This window comes from Stylophora pistillata, chromosome 2, assembly GCF_964205215.1.
Source record: "Stylophora pistillata chromosome 2, jaStyPist1.2, whole genome shotgun sequence".
In the NCBI taxonomy this organism is placed as follows: domain Eukaryota; kingdom Metazoa; phylum Cnidaria; class Anthozoa; order Scleractinia; family Pocilloporidae; genus Stylophora; species Stylophora pistillata.
Genome location: NC_142520.1, coordinates 35,724,018 through 35,749,079, shown reverse-complemented (window position 1 = coordinate 35,749,079; position 25,062 = coordinate 35,724,018). Strand labels below are relative to the sequence as shown.

At 39.0% G+C, this 25,062-nt stretch overlaps 3 protein-coding genes across 6 annotated transcripts; 1 reads left to right on the top strand and 2 right to left on the bottom strand.

The window, feature by feature from the left end:
- Positions 1 to 1,706: 1,706 nt before the first annotated feature.
- On the bottom strand, positions 1,707 to 3,986 carry LOC111338554 (uncharacterized). Its single transcript, XM_088749794.1, has one exon. The coding sequence runs from the start codon at positions 3,908 to 3,910 to the stop codon at positions 2,294 to 2,296; it is 1,617 nt and encodes a 538-aa protein (XP_088605920.1). The 5' UTR covers positions 3,911 to 3,986; the 3' UTR covers positions 1,707 to 2,293.
- Positions 3,987 to 4,675: 689 nt separating this feature from the next.
- Positions 4,676 to 6,912, top strand: LOC148739287 (uncharacterized). Its single transcript, XM_088749793.1, has one exon. It carries the CDS (start codon positions 4,676 to 4,678, stop codon positions 6,302 to 6,304), a length of 1,629 nt encoding a protein of 542 aa, XP_088605919.1. The 3' UTR covers positions 6,305 to 6,912.
- Positions 6,913 to 7,018: 106 nt separating this feature from the next.
- On the bottom strand, positions 7,019 to 23,647 carry LOC111338556 (uncharacterized). Of its 4 annotated transcripts, none has more exons than XM_088749772.1 (16): positions 23,547 to 23,647; positions 23,233 to 23,348; positions 22,427 to 22,524; positions 20,618 to 20,701; positions 20,247 to 20,524; positions 19,874 to 19,970; positions 18,776 to 19,288; positions 17,431 to 17,852; positions 16,562 to 17,330; positions 15,970 to 16,081; positions 15,202 to 15,451; positions 13,743 to 14,552; positions 11,662 to 12,841; positions 10,443 to 10,699; positions 9,008 to 9,269; positions 7,019 to 8,028 (listed from the first exon to the last, which is right to left on the bottom strand). In XM_088749772.1, exons 3-16 carry the CDS (start codon positions 22,476 to 22,478, stop codon positions 8,003 to 8,005), a joined length of 5,112 nt encoding a protein of 1,703 aa, XP_088605898.1. In that variant the 5' UTR covers positions 22,479 to 22,524; positions 23,233 to 23,348; positions 23,547 to 23,647; the 3' UTR covers positions 7,019 to 8,002. The 4 variants fall into 4 exon arrangements, with proteins under 4 accessions (XP_088605898.1, XP_088605899.1, XP_088605900.1 ...); XM_088749773.1 differs by having other exon boundaries at positions 11,668 to 12,841; XM_088749774.1 differs by having other exon boundaries at positions 16,562 to 17,303.
- Positions 23,648 to 25,062: the final 1,415 nt, after the last annotated feature.

Genomic DNA, 25,062 nt, shown 5'->3' with positions numbered 1-25,062 from the left:
GTTCGGTTGTCAGCAGCCGTTCTTTTGGGGGAGCGTTGCGTGACATCCAAAAAAACGGATGCGAGGGAGACTAATAAGTCAATTAATCTCTCAGGGTCTGCATAACAATCAGTAACACAGTAAACTATTCCAAAAATGGTGGCCAATTGGGAATTACTCACTTATCATGTAATCTGTTTAAAACTCTTCCAAGACAATTGGTGAAAGAACGAAGACTTCGTACATTAATTACACATATAAAGGGCCACCATTTTTGCTAGGATTACAAAAATGTTCCAAGATTCTTATCTTTGCAGTTTCCATTAAATTCCTGAGCAATTTCAAAGTCTTCCCTTGACCAGGATCTTTGTTCTTCCACCCCTCTAACAACACTGCTCCTCCTAAAAGTACAAAATATAAATGTGATGGGGAAATGCTTACTCCATGAGGTCGTTAACTTAAAAATTCTGTATAATTCCTTTACCTTTTAACAACATTATAGAAAAAGGGAGGATACCAAAAATTATTAAGTGTTATTACATTATTATTTGAGTAGAGGAGCCATGCCTCCACGTGGCAGCACTCAAATACAAAATGGAGTCCCAAAAGATTGAGCAACCAAAACATTTTTATTCGAGCGTTTAACTCAAAATATTTCAAAATTACAATTTCTGGTTTTCTCAAAGCCAACACCCTAATTCGGTCGAATTTCGAGTCGAAGAGCCGCTAAGACCGAGTAACCGATTCGCGCTATTTCGTTGAATTGAGATAGTACGACTCGCTAAGATCTCTGAAGCTGTTTAAAGCGATATTTTCCAAGGACAAAGCTTCCCTGCTTTCGTTGTTCTTCTTTTCAGGTCCAATGTCTTCTTCCAATGTCATGTTTAACAAAAAGTTCAGCACGTCTTTAAAGTACGACTAACAGTGTGGTTTGCCGAAAATTTTGTAACTTCTGATGAATATGGATTAATATTTGCAGCCAATAATCGGCTGCTACGTCACAGATTTGGCTCGGAGTTCAGTTTGCATGCTCAGTTAGCTAAGCAATAATCAAGCTAAATGAAAGGTATTATGAGTGATTGGCATGGGAATGTGACACGAAAAAAAACTCACAGCAAATGAATTCTAGGAAGAGATATCTGTCCAAGAAATTACTCTGAAACCTGAAATAGCTCATTTGAAACACTGATATTGTTAAAAGAAGTAGATCTCCGAGGTAAATAAACCCGTATTTAAGGCCTCAATTTAAAAATTGCATGAATAATTGAAAAGTCGTTCCCTCTTCTAGTATGAAGGGAGTTAAAAAAAGAACGCAAAATTACTGTTGAAAGAAAAAAAAACCGAAAGAAATTAAAGCACTGTTATTCTCTAATGAGGGAAAACCATCACTAAAAGTATGCAAAATGTATTAAAAGCACTGTCACTCTATCACGTAAGTAGAAAGCAACGTGGGCACCGAGTTACTCGTTATTGTTCGAGTGACCGGCCTCACTGCGCATTGAGCTGGGTTAGTCCTGATACTTACACCTGATAATAGATAAAAAAATAGAGGCGAATTGCATTTGAAAGAATGTGGAAAAGATTTTCATTAGTCTTGTCTCGAGTATAAGACAAAATAAAGGTATTAGTCTCCAAGAGGAATCGAATGTCATGCCTTCAGATTCGTCGCTCCGATGTCTTACCATTAAGCCACAGAGACTCCACGAGGAGTAAAGCAATTATCGGAACCATGTTTAACACGCTTCCTGCATACAGCTGCGATAAGGTCGATAGGCAATGTCGATGAAAGCGTCGTATATGTGAACAGGATAATACAGAGACGAGACAAAAAAAATCTTTCTCTAACTTTTTGCTGTACTGTATGAATAAAGCACTCCCGTTTCAGTTTCGTTAAAGTTTCAGCCCAGTTGAACTGAGTGCTCCAGAAAATTTCCTTCCAAGGCGTTTCATGATCTAGAAGGGAAAAAAGGGGAAAAAAACGAAAGGAAAGTGTTTCTCTTTTATTTGGCTTTCCTTCATAGTCTTTTTTGACAAATATCACTTAACAGAACTTTGATACTCTACCAGTTACTTATTTCCCTCGAGTGCTTGCCTTTATATGGAGATGTAGGTCGCAACTTTTCGACCATAGGCGTAGCAGGTACAAAAAAAAACATAGATTAAAATGAATTTTTAGTTGCTCAGGTTGCTGAATTTTTAGTTGCTGAATGACTGGTTGGAAACTTTTATTAAAATCATACAATGAATCCAACCAGCAGCTCTCTAATCTGTCCAGGACTAATTGGAAACCTTGGGTTGTCAAACATCTCCAATTTTAAGAAAAGGGGATTTTACAAGAAAGATTAGATAAAGGTGGCAGATCCTTGCTAAAGTGATCGTGTATTGTGCTTAATAGGTTACCGCTGGACCACGTAGCTAGTGGAATCGCATTTAAGAAAGCCACCAAGAAGTGTCTCTTCCACTGTTTTCGCCAAACAGCCATGACCGGCATGTTTTGATAACGTGTTTCAATCGCAAGAGACACACTGGTGAAAAACCATTCTATCACCAGTGGAACTGAAGTATAAATGGCAAACGACACTAGCAAATTTGAAAAGGAATCGCTTTGTAGGTAAATAAGCTGATAAAATAATAACAAGCCGTTGACAGATATTATGGCAGCAGACTCAAACATCATGCTCATGATAGCAGTGTCTGCCATTAGTCTCTCGCGGCGAGAAGTTTGAAAGCTTCCCCAGGAAGCTGAAGTTCTTTTCCAAAGCCGATAGCAAAAGTGGTCGACAACCATCATGGTACTACGTTCCACGACCTCTGCAAAGCCATGAATTACTCCAAGAGTAGCTATGTAAACCAAAGTGTCAAGCTCCGCTTGTAAACCTCGAGTCACAACGGCAGCACCAAAATACGTTGGCACTAGAAGAACATAGGAATATCCCGGAAGAGTGATGTTCCATAGTTGTTGAACAGATATTCGAGAAATAACTTTAGTAATCACACCAATGAAGGGAGCAAAGATTGCAATTAATAATTTGCCGTGGCTTTCTTTTTGTCTGTTGTAGGCTGGGTAGATGAAGAAAATCACAACAAAGGCCAATGAGCATGACAAACAGCCAGGCGGCTTAAGTTTAAAAACAAGAATTGCAATTTGTTTTCTTGATCCTCTCCTTAAGTTCCATGCGATATAAGAGAATTGTAGACAGGGACCGATAGCAAAGAACACGTACAATGGAATGTAGAGTAAAAAAGACTCTTCGTAAGGCTTTCCAACGGCTTGTAGAGCTATGCAGTAAAGTACATGAAACAAGTACATAATACAGCTGACAAGAAACAAGTTCATTCTTAAACCCTGCCGGCGGAAAAGGAACAACATATTCCAAAACATCCAGAAATAAAAGACGTTACTTAAAATAACATCGTAAACTGTCGTTATCCACTTCACGTTCATTGGAACTAACCTTACTGGAACAAATGCGCAGGCACTGATGGTTTTGTAAGAAAGATAAGAGAAAACGATGTATACAGCACTTACAATTGTAGCGGTGAAAAGCGAAATGGATGCCCCGATGTACATTGATTTACAAACTGTTCTCAGAAAGGAAGGTCTTACTCGCTTCCAAGCCATCGCTCTATCCTCCGAAAAATCACCTTGCAATTCTTCCAGCTCCTCAAGAGAACATGCATTTATAAGCCTCACATTTATAGCTCTTCCTGCGATATAGTACGTGCTTCTGCTCTCTTCATTGCCGTATTCTTTGTAAATAAGCTCGCCGACTGGAGGGTGGTACCATTCTCGCCCTGTGTTTTCTAAAGGATTGAATCCAAATGACTCGATAGTGAATGCTGGTTCTTCTGGGTTGCAATGTTCCATAACACTCCATATAAACGAAACTAATATCTTCTCTAACACTTCTATCAGAATACTTCCTGCCATAAATTAGGACACTCGGGAATGACCGTAACGAACGTCACAAAGGCACTGAGACATTAAGTATACGAAAGAAAGATTTACTAAAACTTTACAAGAAAAAGGGTTTACAGTCAGACCCTTGTTAAATCACTGGTTTAGAGACCCCGTTATGTGGAATATGGTTTGTTGATTAATATTCTGCGGTTACTTACTAGGAGTCATTTTCGGTCTTGTTTAAGCTCTCTACGAATTTTGATTCACAAATAAAAAACATGTGCCAAAGAAGTGTTACAAATCCAGCTATTATTTATGATTGTTCAAGCCTCAGAAGCTTACAAGATAAATTTGCCTTGAAATGGCAATATGACATTACGAGTTCATTGATTTCTTCCCAAGTGAAACCGATTCCTCAAACAACCTCATGTTCATTACAACTTGGGAATTGAAAAACAATCTATCTTTTAATGAGAAGATTCTTATGGCTATCTTTTGACGTAGAAATTCATTTTCAACAGTTGTGCACTACAAACAATTTAAAGGAAGTGCATTGTCTGAAAATTCTGAAACAAACTGCGACCAACTACATCCGGCCTCGTGGAAGAAAAGTTTAAGAACAATAGATTATGCCTCGGAAAGAAACTGTATCTTTTTCAGCTTGGAAATCCACCGCTGAATAACAAACCACAATAGTGTTACATTTCTATAAAAAAAATTCATTAATTCCTGGGGGATTTAGCTGCTCTCTGGACAGATTTCTTTGTATGCTCTCAAAAGTTTGGTATTCTCAGCATGGCAGGAAGTATTCTGATAGAAGTGTTTGGAAAGATAGCATTTTCTTTCACACGGAGTGTTATGGAACACTATCACCCAGAGGAACCAGAGTTTACTATCGAGTCCTTTGGCTTAAATCCTTTAGAAAGCACGGGACGAGAATGGTACTACCGTCCCGTTGACGAGCTTATTTACCAAGAATACAGCAACGAAGAGACCTCAAGCACGAACCATTACCATTACCATTACCTGGCAGTTAGAGGTATAAATGTGAGGCTCATAAACGCATGTTCTGTGGAGGAACACGAAGAAATCCAAGATGAAAAGCCCGAGGAAAGAGCGATGGCCTGGAAGCAATTAAGACCATCCTTTATGAAGACAATTTGTAAATCAATGTACATTGGAGCTCTAATATCGCTTATAACTGCTTCTGTTATAGGTGCAATATACTTGCTGTTCTCTTATTTCATGTACAAAACCTTGCTTAGCTGCGCGTTTGTCCCAGAGAGGTTTATCACGGAAAGCATGCAGTGGATTATTACAGTTTGGGATCTAACTGTTTCTCTCATTTTCCATTTCGGTTTATTTTGCAATACTTTATTTCTTTTCCGCCGACACCAACTACATGGTCTTAAAAAAATGCTCTTTCTCATATCTTTTGCAATGTACTGCTTACATGCACTTTACTGTGTTATTCTGCAAGCCGTTAATAAGCCTTATGCCTGGCTCTCTCCTTTATATAGAATTCCAATATACCTATTCATTGCCATGGGACCTTTTCTTCAGCTGTGGTATCTTGCTAAGAGCTTTGGAGTAAGATCCGGAAAAAAAATGATCATACACCTTTGTAAACTAATGCTGCCAGGATTTTTGACATACACAATCGCCTTTGTTGCCATCTATTTCGTCTACCCAGCTTATCAAAAGCAAAAAGGGAATGGAAAATTACTAATTGCAATTTTTGCTCCTCTCATTGGGGTTATAGCGAAAGTTCTTTCGCGAATTTCTGTTCAGCAGTTATGGAACATCACTCATCCAGGATATTCTTATGTCTTATTGGTGCCATTGTATTTTGGTGCCGCCGTCGTGTGTCGACTTTTACAAGCTGAACTTGACGGTTTGCTCTACATCGTAGTGCTTGGAGTGATTCACGGAATCACGGAAGTTGTGGAGCGCAGCACAATGGTGCTTATCGATCATTTTTGTCATCAGCTTTGGAAAAGAAAATCAGCTCCATGGGGAAGCTTTCGAACCCCTCGCCGCGAGAGGCTCATGGCCGACATCGCCATCATCAGCATGATGTTTGAGTCTATTGCCATAGTTTCTGTAAACGGCTTTTTATTTTTCTATCAGTTCATCTATTTACTAAACGATTCCTTTTCAAACCTGATCCTGTCGCTGGTTATTTATACTACTGTTCCACTGGTTATTGAGTGGTTTTTCACAAGTGTGTCTCTTGCGATTGAAACACGTTATCAGAACATGCCAGTCATGGCTGTTTGGCGATGGCAGTGGAAAAGGCACGTTTTGGTAGCAGTAGTAAATGCAATTCTATTGTCCGCCTGGTCCAGTGGTAATCTTTTAAACGCGGTTAGTAGTGAATTCATCCAACAACGCCCTAAATTGAACCGTACTTGCAAAATGTGATTTCCGTAAATTTCTGAAAATAAGAAAAACGTTCTAGCAATCCATAAACGAAAACTTTCAACCAAATACTGTTTCCCATTTTTCTACGGAACAAAGCTACCTGTACAAGTTACGTAAATATATGAAGAAAGGCAGTAAAATTTCAGGATGTGTTGATTGTAAAAAGAAAGATGTTGGATTCCTCAGTAGCGCGTGATAAACAGCCCCCCGGTCCCACGAAAATTCAAAATGTTTATGTTTTGGATATGAGGGTCTCATTTTCGCTTAGTTTACAATTCCTGGGATTCTAATCGGACACATTTTTTATTGGGGTACTCCTCTTTAAGTGATACGTCACAGGTTTGGATTTGAAGTTACGTTGTAGTGATCTTTAGATATCTCCAGGGATATCGTGTTTCTCCTCTTCAAGTTTTAGACGCGTAAAAAATGAACAGACTCTTCCGTAGTGATCTTATGCAAAGACGACACACGTCTGTTTTATAATTTAATCATGATTTTACTTTGAGAGGTATCCGTTTAATGATTTTACAGGTCAAGTTATCGGTTACCTTAAGTGTTTCAGGATGCTGAAGTTCCCTTGCAAAAAAAATAAATTTTTTCTTATTCAACGCAAGTCCTACGTTTAATTCGGTTTATCCTACCAATGGGTCATATAGCAAAATGTATGACATAACCCCTATTCCCTTACTTAAAACATAACGAGTGTTACTGGAATGTGAAAAAATCTATGGATAAGTTATTTATTCACGGTGATAAATACTAAAATATCTATCAAAGGAAATAAACTGCAAATTCTTCCAGACTACAACAACTGTATTGAAGGCATTTTGAAGAAAATAACTTTTCATCATCGAAAAGTTCAATTGATGTGGTTGTACTAGCTGTATCCCTATAATTAGGCTAAAACTTTCACGTACATATAAAACAAAATAAGTGTACTGATACCCTCTGCTGTCACTTTCTATTCTTGACAAGGAATGTAGAGAACAGCTGCTTCCAGAGTACTTGATTTCTCATGGGGAGGGGTTGATTAGGATCATATTTGTATCATAACATATTTACAGGTAAAATTTCCCGGGAACGAAGTATTTCCAAGTATAGGGTCAGCGGAGAAAGGGTTGGAGGGAAAGGAAGTGGGGGAATGACTACTCTGTTTCCTTTTTAGCTAAATAGTGTTAGAATTTAAAAAACAAAACTGTTGTTTTCGTGAAAATTTCTAAAAACGAATCAAAGTAATTACCTAAGCCAATATTAACGAAATATTACGTAATTATTAGTCAACGAGGTTTCAAAACAAAGACAAGCAAACTACCAAAAATGTGGGGAAACGTGGGCGACCAAGTCTCGATTCATTTTCGTTCGGCGTCTGATTTGTTTAGCACATTGTACGCGTCTCTAGACAAAACAGACCGAAATAAAGGAAAACAAAAGCAATATCGAATTACTTCAGTTTTACACTCAGTTTAGAATTACTCTACATCATAATTTCAGTCAAACCACAAAAACCTGAAGGCAACTCATTGACTTAAGCTCATCCAAACTGAAGGACCTGTGACTTCTAAGAATCTTTGCTTCATCTAAAGCTGATTTTTTCAGCTAAAATAGAATTTCGTCGAAGAATTCCTCAAACGTCGCAGTTTTTCCTTATTTCCTTATTGCGTCCTGTTTCTTCGGGAAGGTTTTGCTTGTTTGTAAGCATTACTTCTGAGAATCTTTACTGCAGCCTGTAAATGGAACCATAAAACAAAAGAAAATTATTGAACAAAAATTTCACGTTTCCCAGGAGATGGTTCTCCGCATAGAGATTGGAAATCGCAATAAATATGGAGGGAGGAAAAAATCCGGAGGGCTCGACGAACAAGGTCTTGGATATAACCCGACCGGGTCTCAATGGTGGAAAGCAAGTGTTCCCACAACGATACCTTCAATTCCCTGCACCTCAAATACATGAAGTCGATTTCATATTCAACAGGTGTGACTTGTAAATAACTTTGACTTTAGCATGTATGCTTTGCAATGTCCTCCTACCGAGCGACTCTTGTTCAAATACAAATAGCCTTTCTTAATATACAGGGCTCTACACTGACGGTAGCCAACTAGCCACAGACTAGTAGAAATTCAGTTTTGGCTAATCGTTTTCGATTTCCACTGTCCAGTTTAGCTAGTAAACAAACTGAAATTGTCGTAAAATCTACTGTTTGTCTCTAGCCACTTGGTTTAGTAAGTTAAAAAGTTAGTGTCGAGCCCTGATATACCTGAAGAACCCGATGACTGAACACCAAATTCGCTTCCCACGATTTCTTCGTTTGCCATCTTTTTGAAACAAACTGTAAATTGATCATCTTCATGAATCACTTCTACGAGTTCTAAAAACCATCGAGGAATGTAGCTTGGAGCTTGTTTTATAATATGCACGACTTATGAAACGACGGCAATGGTACATTTCAAGTTACTTAAGGCGCTGGTTTGTTTTTCAAGCAAGGAAATGGAAAGCTTAGTTCATTCTCACGGTTATCTCTGACAAAGATCAACTTAATAACCACGCTGTGATTCGAGAAGTGTTGACTACTCGATGGTCAACCTTTCGACTCAGCTAGTGCTTTACGCAGGAAACATAAGGTTTTCGAATGTTGCTATGGATGTTAATTGATCTTCATTGCTTTAATATTGAACAGCACGTGCATTGTGCATTTTCATTCTTACCTTGTATGGGTTGAAGGCTGACATAGTGTACCTCATGGATATGGCCCAGCACAAGTGGCTTGCTTTCGTTAACAGGACGATGTGGCTTGACGACTACTTCATTTTGTAGACTGCTGACCACATGAATGCACGTTTTAAAGCTATTTGCCGCTGCACAGAGAATGAGGTGGTCTCCCCACGAGCCATCTTGTTCCATGTATGTTAGGTAATCAGCCCATGTTTCATGGCCATGGACGAAGTGAAATAGATCTGTTCCATCTGTCTGTAAGAAGAGACAGTTAAAGAAACAACTAAGACCTGAATTCCAAAACAAAAATCAACCTCCTTACTGAAAAAAGCAGTGGTACCTTTTAAACACTTTGAACTTGGTGGGCAAGCAGCAGTAACTAAGGCAAAAATCACCTAATGTCATCCTGTAGAATCTAAATGGGCAGCTGCAGTTTGGCATCAACATAATTTCAAGCACATTGGCAAGCCCATTAATACTGTGCAGCGGTTCCTTCGTAGATGTCATAAACGCAGTTTTATATCCTATGCTATAGCTATATATGATTTGCTTGAGAAAACAGATAGGTCAGTGTCAAAGAGGATTAGCTGCCTGGCTACTCATCCGCTGTACAATTTGCTGCCCAAAGTTAAAGAATCATCCAAAGGTTTGAGAACTCAAACAAGCCTACCACCTTGTATCAACACAGAAAGTTTCAAAGCTAGTCATATTAATAGACTGTATTTTAAATATGCTTCCGCTTTCTAACTTTTTAATTAATAATTTAAACATGTAAATATAGGTATGTATTTTTACTTGTATATTCAATAAAGACTAAAGTAAAGAAAGATGACACATAGCCGTGCATAGAACTTATTACAAATGTTTACCATTATACCACTAAGAAATGATTATTTATTGAAATGCGACCACGCGAGGGAAATCTCAGGGAGGTAGTAAATAAAACTGCTCATATTCTATTTTATTCTAACATATTTTGCATCGGTGGAAAGGTCTTCAAAAACTATCAACGTCTTTCTTAGATCCGTGCTAAACTGATGGCAGGTGATCGATTCTAAAAGGAATAATTCTTTAAGTTGGGATGACTCCTCCAGACATACAGTACACTTGGATCAGACAAGAAAGTGGAAAAGAATACCATTTAATTTCTTTCTCAAGAGAGAAACTAAGTTGCCTACTGCTTGGCACTGAGATCCAAGATACAAGCTCTTTATACAATCTTGCGGTGATTATAACGATTCAGCTCTAGGGGAAATAAACTCACTGCTCAAGTACCTATCTCTATCCATGAGAATATGCGAACACAGAATAAACTTTTCAGGCCAACCTAAAACAATACTCGAAGATGTAAGGGGAGAATTAAACACAAAAGAAAAAACAGCTAATCCACTACTAGTTCTCTTTCTTTTAAGGCTTACAGTGACTCACCAGCTTTGGGTTTTCCCTGAGGTACTGAACCAAAGATTGTCTCAAATGGCCATGTTGCATTTTGATTCCTTTGACCGTCTCTAGTTGTTCTAACAAGGCATGAAACATGCAGTTTCCTGATCCTTGACTGTCAGAAATTCTGAAACCCTTATCTAAAGCAATCTGCGTTAACTCTTCAGTCAAGTGAGTGTTGCTGTTGACCTTGCTTGCAAAGAGGTGCATCTGCTGAAGATCCTGAATAACTTGCCTCAGCAGCCCTAGCAGAGAAATAATTTGTGGTGGGTTTAACTGAATCATACAATGTAGTTCAAGGAAAAGGTTCAGTTGTGACACGGAGAAAATCTATTTCATCTTAGACGGTACTTTAAATTTACCACGTATGATTTTTGTTTTCGCCCCACCAGGATCTCTTTCGGCATCAGCATTGCGGCTGAGTGAAACTCCTACATGAACAATGAGTTTTCTGTCAGGGAAGCAATACCCGCCCAAATTAGGGATGTGAAAGACATTGACCCAATACCCTCTCTCTACAGGGAGGCAATAGCCTCGATCGAACGAGATCTTTCCTTATTTTTAAGATAATGCGTCGATAAACATTTCATAAGAACATAAAGTGATCCAAAATCGATCGTCACTAAAAGAATAAGGCTATTCTTTCAAGTGGAATATAAAAATTAATATATTGAGAAATACGGCAAAGAGTTCCCTGTCAGGGTCTTTGAAAGACGATTCAACAATGAGAAAAAGTAGCGAAATAAACTATCACTCTTAAATAATAGTGGGTAATTGGTTAGACTAGCCACTGAGCATTCTATATTATTGCTTTTTCTTTTTCATCATGACAGATATTTATGTTGCAAAGTAAGCAATAATTGCATTGTGAACAAGCGGAGCAGATACCTTTTATCTTGACCCTATCATAGGATATGAGATTTGTGCAACGGGTACATTACCATTCTGGAATATACTCGCTTTACGAAAGATAATGAAAATGGAGATTGATACTATCGATTTTGAAGGTTCCTTTTGCTTTTATTTCCTATCTCACTCTTGTCAATTTGGCAAACATTGGTGCTGTACACAAAAATGAATGAAAAGCCTATTTCACGCTGTTTTAGAAGCTTAATTCGTGGCGTTTTCACATCAATGTCAGCAGAGAGTGGGATACGATATAAAAAAAAAGTCTACAGAAAGACGTTATTAATAATCATCGACATACCCGCACCATAAACTTTGTTCCACATCTTATCAACAAGACGGTCACACTGTTTCTCCCAGCTAAATTGCTCTTCGTAATGTGTCCGAAGAAGTTGAGTCTCTTGAAGACGTTCTAATCTCTCTTTCACACGAATACCAGCAATTGCCTCAGCCCACACCTTGGGGTCATCAGAATCAACCACAAAAGATCTCCCCGATGGTACGCTGCAGAGTGCGTCTCCGAACCCTGAGTTTCCACTTACAAGAATAGGAAGACCAGCTGATAAGGCTTCCAACCCTGTTAGACCGAACCCTTCCGTCCGCGATGGCATGATACAGAGATCAACCTCACAAAAACACTCTTTCAACTTCTCTTTGTCTTGCAAAAACGTTCTTACTGTCAGCTGACGATTAGAAATACCACTCTGCAGCAAACGTTCTTTGACTGCCTCTTGTTTTCCATCAGGTGCACCCACATATATCAGATGGTACGAGTAGTCATTCAGTTCAACAACTGCTTTGGCAGCGATATCATACCCTTTCAGACTGAAGTCCTCTGGATCACCACGACCAAAGGTCAACACTCTAAAATTTCCTAAGTCAACTGGATCTTGTATTAAAGCGGAAAACTCTTTGAAAGTTCCAGGAGTCAACTTTAAGATATCTTGCTGCTTCTGGCATGGGCGAAGATAGGCAGAATAGGCCTCTGCCAACTTGGGTCCAATCGCTACAACTAGATTTGCCAATTTACACAAATCTACCTCAGTTGTAGTCTTCAGCTCTCCTTTAGCAACAGCTCGAGGATGGGTCTTGAACATTCCGAGCTCCTCAGGCGCAGTATGGACTACTTGCACCCACTGACAATTGTGGGACTCCCTAATGACTTGAGCTTGCTTACCTAGCTGGGCTCCATGACCCAGGATTACATCAATGATGAGATCTTTAGGTGGGAAGCTCAACCAGTCAAGGGGGTCAAAACCTGGACGTTTCTCTGCTTCTTTAATAAGGACATTGTGATTCCAAGCGGTCCTCCTGTCTTCTTCAGAGCAGCTAAATTTTGGAACTAGGAGGGTGACTTCTATTTCCCTATGTTTGGCCAGGAGTATGGCAAGCTGTCGATTGATGGTAGACATGCCACCCATAGATGATCCCCACTCACTCGCTAAAAGAGTAACTCTCAAACTACCAGTTTTTGACGGATCCTTTGAAAAAATAGTAACACATTTTATTCCCAAGTATATAAATACTAAGATTCACGCAATGAAAGGGCGTTAAATAAATTTTAATTTACAAGCTGGTCGAAGAAGGCGAGAGCGAATCAAATGGGGCGTATCGTACCTTTCATGCATTTTTTAAAACGATACGTCTAATTAGGGATTGATCAAGATGTAGCGAGAGGAAGGAAAAACCCCGTCGATGATTTTTAACATACGGCCCGACGAAAAACGCCATTTTGAATTCTGTTGATCACTCGATGTATTCATGATATACCTCTATGCTCATGATATGAAAAAGAAGACGAAAGTACGACTATGGGGACAATACAAAATCTTGTAGGGGAAGCAGGGAATAAATCCACACTTAATGCACAAATGAACTTCCTGACAAATCAGAATTGGGTGAGCGAGTTAGTTTTTTCCCTCCATACCTAAAACCTCACTGTATGACGTCGTATGACATCATACCACGGGGTAAAAACGTGGTAAAAAATGCAATCAAATGTTGCAGATGGTTTGCTTGCTCTTTCCATTTTAATTATTCACTCTTCTGTTGGCCACTTTCGGCCCTTGGTTAGGCTAGGGTTTTCACGCTTTCAAAGGGTCAGTTATTAACAAAAGTTTGAGAGCTTGGCCGTCCTTTAAATCACATTACGCAGACGTTATCTGACTATCCGATGGGCCGACAAAATCAGCTGTCGGAACGATAAGACAAAACAATGACACGGTTTGTATGTCGCTCAGCTATCCATTATATTCTATCCTTTTAACGGAAGAACCGTTAAGGAATATTTCCCAAATGACTATCAGCAAAGTGAAAATGAGTTGCAAATGGTATTATTTCTTCGATGAAGTGTATTGTTATTATAATAAATGATGATAGTACCTGGGTTCCTTCCGATGAAAACCACAAGTCCCGTCCTTGAACTGTCAAGACTTCGTTGTATCCGGCGCTTTCCATACAGATCAGATGCTTTCCTTGTTTAACTTCGAGAAGGTGTAAACAGTCCTCATGTGTACAAGAGGGTTTTCTGTGGATTGCACATTCTTCCACCCTTTGCAAACAGTACGGGCATTCGACGGAGAACTGATACCTCAGTTTGCTCAGATATGGGAATTCTTGTGAAAAATGTTCTAAGCTGCTCTTCAAGAACAATCTCACTCTTCTTGCAACTTCTGCAGATCTTGAAGTTGAGAGCGGGAGTGCAACTGCTTTGGCTTCCTTTACTTCCCTCAGTAGTATTTTTATAAATCTTTTTTTGCAAATTAGGATCATGTCATGTATGACTTTTCCCTCTAGAACAAACCAAGCTCCATTCTGGTAGAGTTTCGGCAGGTGTGAAGATCCAGTCGTAGCCACCCAAGCTGTCGAACTAGAGACAAGCCGTGGGAAAAGACCATGCGGGACAAAACCATCGAGGAAATAAAGATACAATGGACAAGGATCAGTGGATGATGGCTCCATTTTACAAAGCTCTATTGGTGGGGACTTCAGTTGACATGGTACAAAATACTTCACGTCAGGCAGAGCTGGTGAAGAGAACTTAGCAATCAAACCAAACTGCTCCATCATGTCCAAGATGTCTTCTTTGATAACGCCTCGACGAAGAAATTTTGTAAACACGTGATCAACAAGCTCCATGCTGAGAACACCATTTCTCTCGAGTTCAGGCCAGTGCTTTGATTCCACAGGATCCTAATCAAGAACGCAATTAGCACATAAAGTGAATTATACTTCCCATGAATACTTAAAATATACAGAAATAGCAAACTCAACAACACTAGCTACCTTCGGAAAATTTAATGTAAAATTCAAAAAGAGAATTAAACTAAATATTTGAAGACAATTTAATGGAATACAATGAATATATGAAGTTCATATATTTTTAACTGCGGTTGTAGATACGTATGATGCACGATCCTCGCAGTAGAGGATCGTGATTTATCATCACGGGTTTATTACGAATCAACTTAACGGCCTGCTCCCAGTTGGCTTGTTAGCTCAATTGGTAGAGCGCTGCACTAGTATCGCAGAGGTCAGTGTTTCGAATCCCGTACAGGCCTGATTTTTTTCAGGTCTGATTTTTGCTATTGCATAAATAGCGCTCTCTACTGCGAGGATCGTGGATGTTTCCCTGACAATTCTATTTGGCCAAAGTTGTTTATTTAATCAGCGAATTCAACAACTCAGAGCTTGAAAACCATTGCCCGCTTAAAATTGTCGAGTATGGGAACACCATAAAACATGGCTACTATCTATCATCACTTCATAACTGGACTGATTTTATTTCTTATACTTATCATAGGGAAAAAACACTTTTTAACGTAAATAAGGCATTTCCTACCATTTTGTCAAATGTTGGAATGGTTATCAACTTCCTGAACAGATCAATTAGCCACTGAGCTTTAAGAATGACCGTGTTGCGGTGCTTAACAATCATCCCCAAGTCGTGATAAAAATTAAGCATGGTTTTGAAATGGTCATCCCCTTCTATTATGTTCGCATTCTCGACGAGCGTTCGAAGCTCCTCCACAACCATGAAATAAACATTGCTAGCCACTAAAGTCTCCACAAGTTTTTCAAAGTTAAACCACCTGTTGAAAAAGTAAGGCAATAAAGTTGAACCACTCCACAGCGGCCACCTTTAGGACAGAAGAAAGTGTCCGTTGCAGAGAGGTTTAAATCAATGTATTGGCAGCCTGCCGGGACCGAAAAACGTGGCCGTTGTGGAGAAGCCCATCGTAGAGAGGTGGCCGTTAGTAGAAGTTCGACTGTAGTCTCAAAGGCCAGAGGCTTATTAAGTTATATAGTGATTCCACACGCAAGCTAATAGATACTTCTCAAGTAAAATTGTCATTGATACAAGACAGGCTAACATAAGATTAGACTGCTCAAAATCCCCTGTTTTACCGAGAGCAAATCAACATTGTTCTTTGAACTCGTGCCGTCAAAATTTCACCCAGGAGTTTCATTGCAGATATGAGGGATTCTAAAAAGCAAAATTTTGAAATGTTGCACGGCGAATGCAGGAGATCTTATTATAATATCATAACCCTGATATCAAATTTCATTTTAGTCGTCTTTACTTAAAATGTATGCAAACGCACTTTACCTAACTGGTATTTTCTCTCCCATGTATGGCTCCTGTCGCAGAATCTCCATAATTTTGGCACGAAGAATATGAATCTCATCGCCAGTAGCTTTGCCTTTTTCTCCACTTTTTCCTTAAAATCATGAGTAAGATAAAAATAAAAACAGTACCTAGTATCCTCTATTACTATCTTGAGGTCACCACGCTATCATATATACAAGGGCTATTTCTCCTGTCAGATGTACGCATTGGATAAAAAAGAAGTTCTATCTCGTGCTCACACAATATGACAGAAATATCAAATAACAAAATGATTTGAGAGTGAACTTTCTTCTCCATTCATTAAGGTAAGTATCTTCAAGACCAGATTATTCCAAAAATAACCGCTCTGTTTCACTAATTATGGTAAATTCCACCTTTTTTTTTAATTTTTCACACATCACAAAGAAATCTATAGCTAGTGACAGTAATTTGAAATTGACTTGGATTCATTACAGTCTAGATTTGCATGAATGCCGTCCGCCTTATGGATAAATGACCGCTAATATAATGACATATTTTTTAAAGTTTGCCAGAAAAGCAACTTTTTCCACTTACATCTTTTTTACCTTACCTCTCTGATGACTCCTTTGCGACTTCCCAACGAACAATCTCTTAACCTTGGGTAACACAGATTCGTTTCTCTGTGTTTTACCGAACGATGATTGGTGACCTTGTGTGTTATCAATGCTGAAGAAAGGTCGGATCACGTGTTTGTCGTACTCCTTACCAGATATAGCTTGTTGTATCTTTGTTGTCACAATCTCGATATTTTCTCTTGGTTGGTCAGCATGTGTGCCAACAATGAATACCGGGGGTCGAAGATAGGAAATCCCTGTGCCTGAGTTGTCAACTGGCATTCCCTCGTCCTTCGGTTTGATACTGTGAATGGTGGCAAGCCATGAAAGCAGATCCTCTAGATTTGTTATTCGGCCAGGGTTTTCCAAGATAATGTTATGACAACCTTGTCTTGCACAAGGCTGGGCTGGGTCATTCAGTTCTTTGCTGAGATTGTGCACAAGGATGTACACGGCTCTTTTAGTAAAAAATACAGAATGAGCAGCATAATACAGGTGCTGTCCCGCGAAGTCCCATAAATCGATAGTTACAATCGATTCTTTGTCGTCCTGAGGGTTTTGTCTATCCTTACCGTCAATCATTTCCTTCAATAATCTATCAGCATGTTCCACCACTGTATCAGGTATCAATCCAGACTCACTTGAGCAATCACTTCTTTTCTCTTCCAAGCAACCGCGGGTTTGGTTTTCTGTTTCGTTGTCTTGCTTTTCACTTGTTGACGAATAGACGTTCGGACTCTTAGGACTGTCTTCAGTACGAAGAATCTAATAAGGAGGATGGTACGGAAAAATATAGTTACAAACGCCACACATTTACACTAGGTCATATGGAGTGTGTGAATTCAAAACTGGCATTATGACAAACCTCATTTTCATCCTTGATGTTGGAGTCTTCCGCGGGTTTTTCTTTAGGTTCTTCATGAGGCGCTTCTTCTGATTCTATTTCTTCTTTTTGAAGAATCCATTGATATCTTTTTTCAGCCAACATTCTTGATATCTCTTCACAGCATTCACTCAAACATGATTCCTTTTTACCTGTCGAATTCCAGTTCTTAATTTGGTCAACTTTAATGGCGCACTTAGATGGATCGACCTCAATTCCATCGGTACTCTGTTCTTCAGGGTCGAATGGTTGACCCAAGAGTGACTTTTTCAAGCTTGTTTTGCCAGCACGATCCTGACCAGTGATCAATATTCGAGTTCGATAAACACTTAGAGACCCATCCTTTAGAGCTTCTTCATAAAGCCGTTTTGCAACGGGTCCTTGCGCCAGTATCTCGGCCGGAACTACAAGTTTAAAAATGAAGAAATTAATTAAACAGTATTCATTTGTAGTATTTCTCTCTGTCTTAGTGATGGTTCTTTGTCGCCAGGAGTTTTTCAAGAAATACAGAGAATAGAAGAGACTGAGAAAGTCGACTACGATTCTTCAAAGCTATACTCTTTTTTTTAACTTTCATGAGGAATTCAGCAATTGATGAAATAGCGTTTTAGGAGGAGTAGAAGAATGAACTGCTGCTGGGAAAAACTATTGCAGCTATGAATTTGACCTACGTAACATATATCTTATTAACCAAGCGTGAGGGCCGTACTGGGAGAATATCGGCCCGAGGTCTTGACAGTACAAAAAAGACCGAGGGCCGATATTCTTCCAGTACGGTCCCGAGCAAGCTTGGTTAATAGGAGATTTATTCTACGACTGAAGTTCAAAGGGACACAAGTGCGGTATCATTCGGGACCATTCGGGACAGTACCCGGTCCAATACTGAGAGAATATTGACCGGCAATAGAGCATTTTGATTGGTTGATTTTAGTTATTGGCCCTCTGACTGCCCGAGTCGTGTAATAAAAAACCTTATTGTCCCTTTGCTTCTTTTGAAGATCGTATCATGAGGAAGAAACTATGTAAACATTACTACAGATAATTTTACATCAAAAGCCAAGAAAATGTGAATGAAGATCAAAACAGCCGAGAGAAATGCCATTCATAGGATGAAACGCTTGTTTCAGGATAGTGGAAGTCTTTTCCACACGCTTATCGAGTAAATATTCATTGTCCATGAAACAAAAAACCTTTTTTCATCGGTGAAGTCACCCTTATACTCCATCTCTAATGTTTTGATAAAATGTTTTTGTCCCTCATTACGTGCTAATCAGATCAGTCTTAAATGAGATAGCCAAGAGAGAAATTTGCATTTTTTTACAGCTACCTGCAATATCCAAACAAATCCTTCCCTGATATTTCTCCTTTAGGTCCATTAGACTTCTGACTGCTTCTAGTTCCAAGGGGTTACCATTCACAGAGAGCTTTTTAAGTCGCTTCAGGCAGCTGATATCTGCATCAAGTCTTTGCAATTTGTTATTCCTCAAATCCAGCACTTGAAGTTTCTGCAGGCTTATGATAGCTTTAGGTAGACAGGAAATCTGGTTGTCGCTCACGTTAAGACAAATCAGGTTGGTCAGTTCAATGATAGCATCTGGCAGCCGTTTCAGCTTGTTTTGGCTTAAGATCAACATTGTAGCATTCTTCAGATTGTTCAAACATCTTGGTAGCTGGGTGAGATCATTCTCTGAAAGGTTTAGTATTTGTACTTCCCTTAATTCTGCGACGGAGTCAGGGACTCTCACCAGCTTTCTGCGTCCAAGATCTAAGGTCTTGGAATTTTTATCTATTGTTTCCTTCAAATCATTCACAGACATATGCGCCAGCTTTAAGTTATACCCTACGAAATTAAAAATAAACCATTTACGCGGTAATAACGCTATAGTGGAATGCGACAAGATTGCTAAGCAAAATTTCATAGCTGAGACAGTAAGACAGATGCATTTGCATGGTAATATATTACTTGTACACTCATTTTTACAACAACAGCATCGCGTTTTGTTTTTTAATAAGGTTAAAAACAGTTGCAGTTGTTTTGTGTGTGTGTGTCTGTGTGTGTGTGTGTGTGTGTGTGTGTGTGTGTTACTGCAGCTCTACTCTAGTGCCATCTTGTCATTGTAAACGTAATCGTACAATGTAGCTGTCCACTGCTCATGTTTTAACTTTCTCTTTAGAGTCTTTCTCTTGGTAGTGGTGCCATCTTGTCATTGTAAATCGCAGCCTATTTGTGACATTTAATGATGGCTTTGAGCTTCTTATAATTTAAGAAAAGTCCTCTTCTTTCTGAAAAAAGTCAGTTACTTCATGCGCTTAAGTGTGGACAAAATCTTCTTGTATGTATAATATCGCTGGAACTGTTGTGACCTTCAATCGCTTCAAGTACAGTAGTCAGTGAAAATCGCATACTGCAAGCCGGATTACTTACCTATTGCCAATAACAATTCTTCCATATTGCCTCCACTCTTGGCTGACAATTCCATGCAGAGATCTATTCCAATGGATTCGGCATAGCTCTGAGCATCCTGATTGAACAAATTCATTTCAGGTTAAAACCTTCACCAAGCAGTTACCCTCATCCCAAGCCAGCTTTAAATCGTAACGGTTGTTGTTTGTGTAAAATTTATAGCATGGTGAACTAAAAGTTAAAAGCATAAGCAGACATCTTAGCTGTGACATAGAAGAGATTTATGGTTTCCCGCTTCCAATTAGGATTTCTAGAAGGCGTTTAACACTGTGTGACTATAAAAGACACAGAAATCCAATTTCAACTGATAACATCGAAATTTGCATTAAATTACCTCACTTTTAATTTTCCTGTTAGCTTCAAGGTCTGCTTTGTTCCCTACAAGTGCCAGAAAAATGTTTGGGATGGCCATTTCCTGAACCTCTTTAACCCACTTCTTCGCTCTTTCAAAAGAAGTCTCCTCTGTTATGTCATACAGAACAATGATAGCGTGAGCTCCTTCGCACTGCGCTGAGCTCAAACTGTCAAATCTTGCGGCACCAGCGGTATCCCAAATAACAAGTTTCACCTGTGTGTCATCTTCAAGATTTACTCTCTTGACAGAAAAGGAGACTGAAAGTACAGAAGTTGAAACAGTGGTCAAAACATGTACTTTTTCACCCCTTTAATTAATCAAGTATTTCTGATTGAAGAAGCACCTCTTACTTCCAATGGTGGAAGGGATACGTTGATCGATCAAGCCATGAATGCATCTGTGAAGCAGCCACGATTTCCCTACACTGTTACCACCTGTTTCAAGAAACAGTCAAAAGGTGTTTGAGGGCGAAAAAAATAGCACTGTGTACCCTTAATTTCGAGCTATAGAAATTTCAACAATGAATTTCCATGGTCGCACATAAACAAGAAGAGAAATAATCCACGAGACACGGAAAGGTCTCAAACATATCAGCATGATACAGATGGTGGAGAGAATAATAAATGATGGCTTACCTTTCAAATTTGCCGGTACATCACATTACAAGCAACGAGAGGCAAATATAATGTATGGTACAAGGGAAGCAAACTGTTGTATCCTGGGTTATTATATGGCTGTGTCTCACAAGGACTGGAAACTACCAAATTCACGAATTTGATTGGCTGAAATCAATATTGAAAGCGGTCTAGATTTTCCCATCTAGACCGGCATCTAGACCGGTCTAGAAAAAAAAGTTACAAATAATATGTTCTGTTACTTTCTAGATCCAGCCATATAATTAACAACTTATTAACCGAGCTAGGTCGGTCTGTATGGGAGAATCTTGACCTCGATCGCTGGTACAGACCTGCGTTCAGTCTGTACTGGCGACCTCGGTCAAGATTAAGTTCTTATTAACCGAGCGGGAGGTCTGTATGGGAGAATCTTGACCGAGGTCGCTAGTACAGACCGAACGCAGTGAGGTCTGTACCAGGAACCGAGGTCAAGGTTCTCTCATACAGACTGACCTAACTCGGTTAATAAGATGTTTATTATATGGCTGTCTTATATGCCAATTTTATTATTGGTCTACCGGAAATTTATTATTGGTATACCGGTCTAGATGCCGGTCTAGGTGGGAAAATCTAGACCGCTTTCAATATTGATTTCAGCCAATCAAATTCGTGAATTCGGTAGTTCCCAGTTCTTGTGAGACACAGCCATATAATAATCTCCCATACAGACTTCCCGCTCGGTTAATAAGAACTAAATAATACCTGGTTGATTAAAGGGGGTAAGTTTTCAAAGAAACTGCGATGCTATATATGTCAGTGGGGGTATTACAAGATAATTTGGTTTTATCAACTGAGATGATAATGAAAATTGACCACCTTTAAGAGTTTCAAAGCTGACGTTGCGAGCGTTCGCTCCTCGTCGTCAGTTCGCTGTTACAAAGAGCTTTCAATTAACGGTGGCCAATATTTCGATGAAATGTTGGTTCCCTCCGGTGCACATTGTCCATTTGAATGTAAGTTAACTTTTTACCTATGCATTGCAATTTCAGCTTACGTTCAGCGCGTTTGCTGGGACTGTTTCATCTCTTCAGTGTAAACAAGAAAGAAAATCTTCTCTTGCTGCATATTATACGCACTACCCAGCTAACTCCTACACATGAATAAAGGCTGATAGTTTCTAAAGAAACTGTTTGGGGCTGCGTCGGTGGGGGTAACGAAATAATTTGGATCGATATATGGACAAAGTTGAAATGGTAAATTGGCCACCGTAACGATTACAAAAGCTGACGTTTCGAGCGTTAGCCCTTCGTCGGAGCGAATAGAGGAATTGTGGGTTGTGTGTGCTTTTAAAGGCAGAAACGTAGCTCCATTTTCTGCCTTTAAAAGCACACACAACCCACAATTCCTCCATTCGCTCCGACGAAGGGCTAAAGCTCGAAACGTCAGCTTTTGTAATCGTTACGTTGGCCAATTTACCATTTCAACTTTGTTGATATATCCAAATTAACTCCTACACACTTTTCCCATCATATTCATTACACTCACCTAAAAGGACTACTTTGAATGAACTGAACTCTACGGAATTGGATCGCAACATAGCGAAGTATCGTTTGAATTCCAGACGTTCAAGCAAGGTTTGTCAGCTGAAGAAAAAAAGGGAAAAACATAACTGTGGACCATTTAGTCACAATAGGCCTAATAACCGCAAATTTGAATAAAGTATTTTGCTTTTTCCCCTTTATTTAGTTTCTGTAAATATTTAAAATGAAATCAATAGCGTGACCGACTCTCACTCGATCGTCTGTCGGTTGAGTTGTCCTGTGTAAACAATTACAAAAGGTGATTTAATTCGTTTAGTGAGTTTACATTCATTGTAATAATCATGCAAAGAATAAAACATCGATAAATTAAAAGGGTCGTGTGGATCATGATATTGGCCCTGATAGTGGTCAGCTGCAAGCTGATATCCGGACTGTATGGCTCTTTAAGACATTATGCGATCTATTTTATCAAACATCACAAAACTGGGTCTTCCAAATTCTATTTTCCATCAACTTTATTGGGCCATTTGATCAATGATTTAAGTGAAGTAATACAAGGAGACAGTGATCCTGAAACGGACCGTAACTAATTATTGCAAAACTGAAGGAAGTGGGAAAGTTAATTAGCAAATGAACCTTATTAAATATGCACACTGTGGAGTGACAATAACTACTCTCGGAATAAAACGACTGAGACCTGTTACTGTTTACTACTGATTACATTTTGGCATGTATTATACTAAGAATTTTATCAGCATCCGTCTCAAAAAGGGAAATAAACTTTAACTATCTTAGATGATTCCAATTTACCTATTTTCGCAGCATTACTCTCGCTTTCGAGTACATTTGCTCTGATTCAATGATTCTTCCTGTTTTTTACTGATATTCCTACGAGCATCAGCATGGGGGAGCAGCTGGAATAACAACTAAAAATATCGAAGACTTTTAGTAACACCTTTCACTGTCTTGTGAACAGATTGTTATTCAATTTAAAGATAAACCCCATGCAATTATATGCAAATGTATATATTGAGGTTTGTTTTACGACCATGGCTTAGCATAGGTTTAATCTGAAACGCCACTCAGAACTGGCATTGCTCAGCATATGAACACCTCTTACCAACCTAGGGAAGGTCGTCTCACCGACATTGTCCTGCACAGTGGCGTTGATGATCTGGACTTTTCTCATAAACAAAGACCTACCTCACAGAGCTTCCATAATGACGTAAGAATCTTTTAAACATATCGTTATTCAATCGACACGGATGGGTGACCTGATACAATGAAACGCATCGATCAAACGTCTGCGTATGCAACTGCATAGAAGTGACGCCACGAATAACAAATAATAATAAAAAATGGGATAATTACATCGCGTTTAAAATCAAATGCTCTTGAAAACAATACATGGAGGACAACTCGACAAAATAGCAATGACATTGAAACTTTTTGGCAGAAAATTCTGAGGTTCTGCTTTTCCCTGCTGTGATTTCCATGTACAGATCAAACTGTATTTTACTAAGACTAGCGCGACACTGCTGGTTGTATCACAAACTTTCCCATAAAATTTTACCCAGTCCCCACGATTCTGAGTGGTTTTGTAGGGTTTTCATATTCGGAGGTACCTATAATTCGGACACCTTTAATTTCATGAAATTTCACTTGGTTACATGTTGTTTAGTTATTAAAGTTCTCGTTTTTCGAGGATGCCGGGAAAGAAATGTCATTACAATTGATACAATAAGACAGCTTTCCAGGAAAGGCATCCCAAACGAACTGACGAGGCGATAACTTAGCCGTCTTAATTTAGTTAGTTCTCCACAACTACGGCCCCGCCACCCCAACCCCCTCCTAAAAAAATAAACCAAAACAAAACAAAACAAAACAAAACAAACAAAAAAAAGTGAGCGTACCTTTGGAAATAAAAACGGGGGGTCGCCACTCTCATTTAGGACCAACAACAATATATGTTTTATGGAGAAAAATTTGCTGTCACTGAATGCTATATGTAACATAAAGGAAAGATAGTATGTCATCTGGAAAAAGAATTTTAAATGTTTTTTTTTTTTCTTTTCAACTAATTTTTAACAAGTCTAGTAAGTAGAGGTAAAAAGTGAAGTACATTTCAAGAAATACACAGGCTGACCCTTCTCTTTCTTTCTTTCTTTCTTTTTTTTTTTTTTTTTTTTTAGAAGAGAACAGTATTAGATACAAGTTTTTGAAAAAATTCTTTCTCTGTTACTCCCGGAGGTGGTCAGTACGTAACTTCGCCTGACCAACCGGTGAAAAGGACTGACTGTGTTTTAATGGTATCATTCAAACTGATATTTCCTCCTTGTATTTTTCACTGTATTTCTCACTGATCTCTGGCTCTACTGAGTTTGACGATTCCATAACACTCCTTGTGAGTGAAATTGCCATCTTTCCCAACCCTTCTATCAATGCCCTTCCTTGATGGGAATACTGACTTTTGAGCAACCGAATCAGTAAACATCTTCTCATTCACAGCTCAGACAAATGCTCTGAAATAAACTAGTTTCATAGCAGGCTCGAGACATTTGTGGTTTACAATTCAGCCGTGAGACTAAGGCTACCAAAAACACAATTTCATTCTCGGGTATTATCTTTTGTTTTGTACGT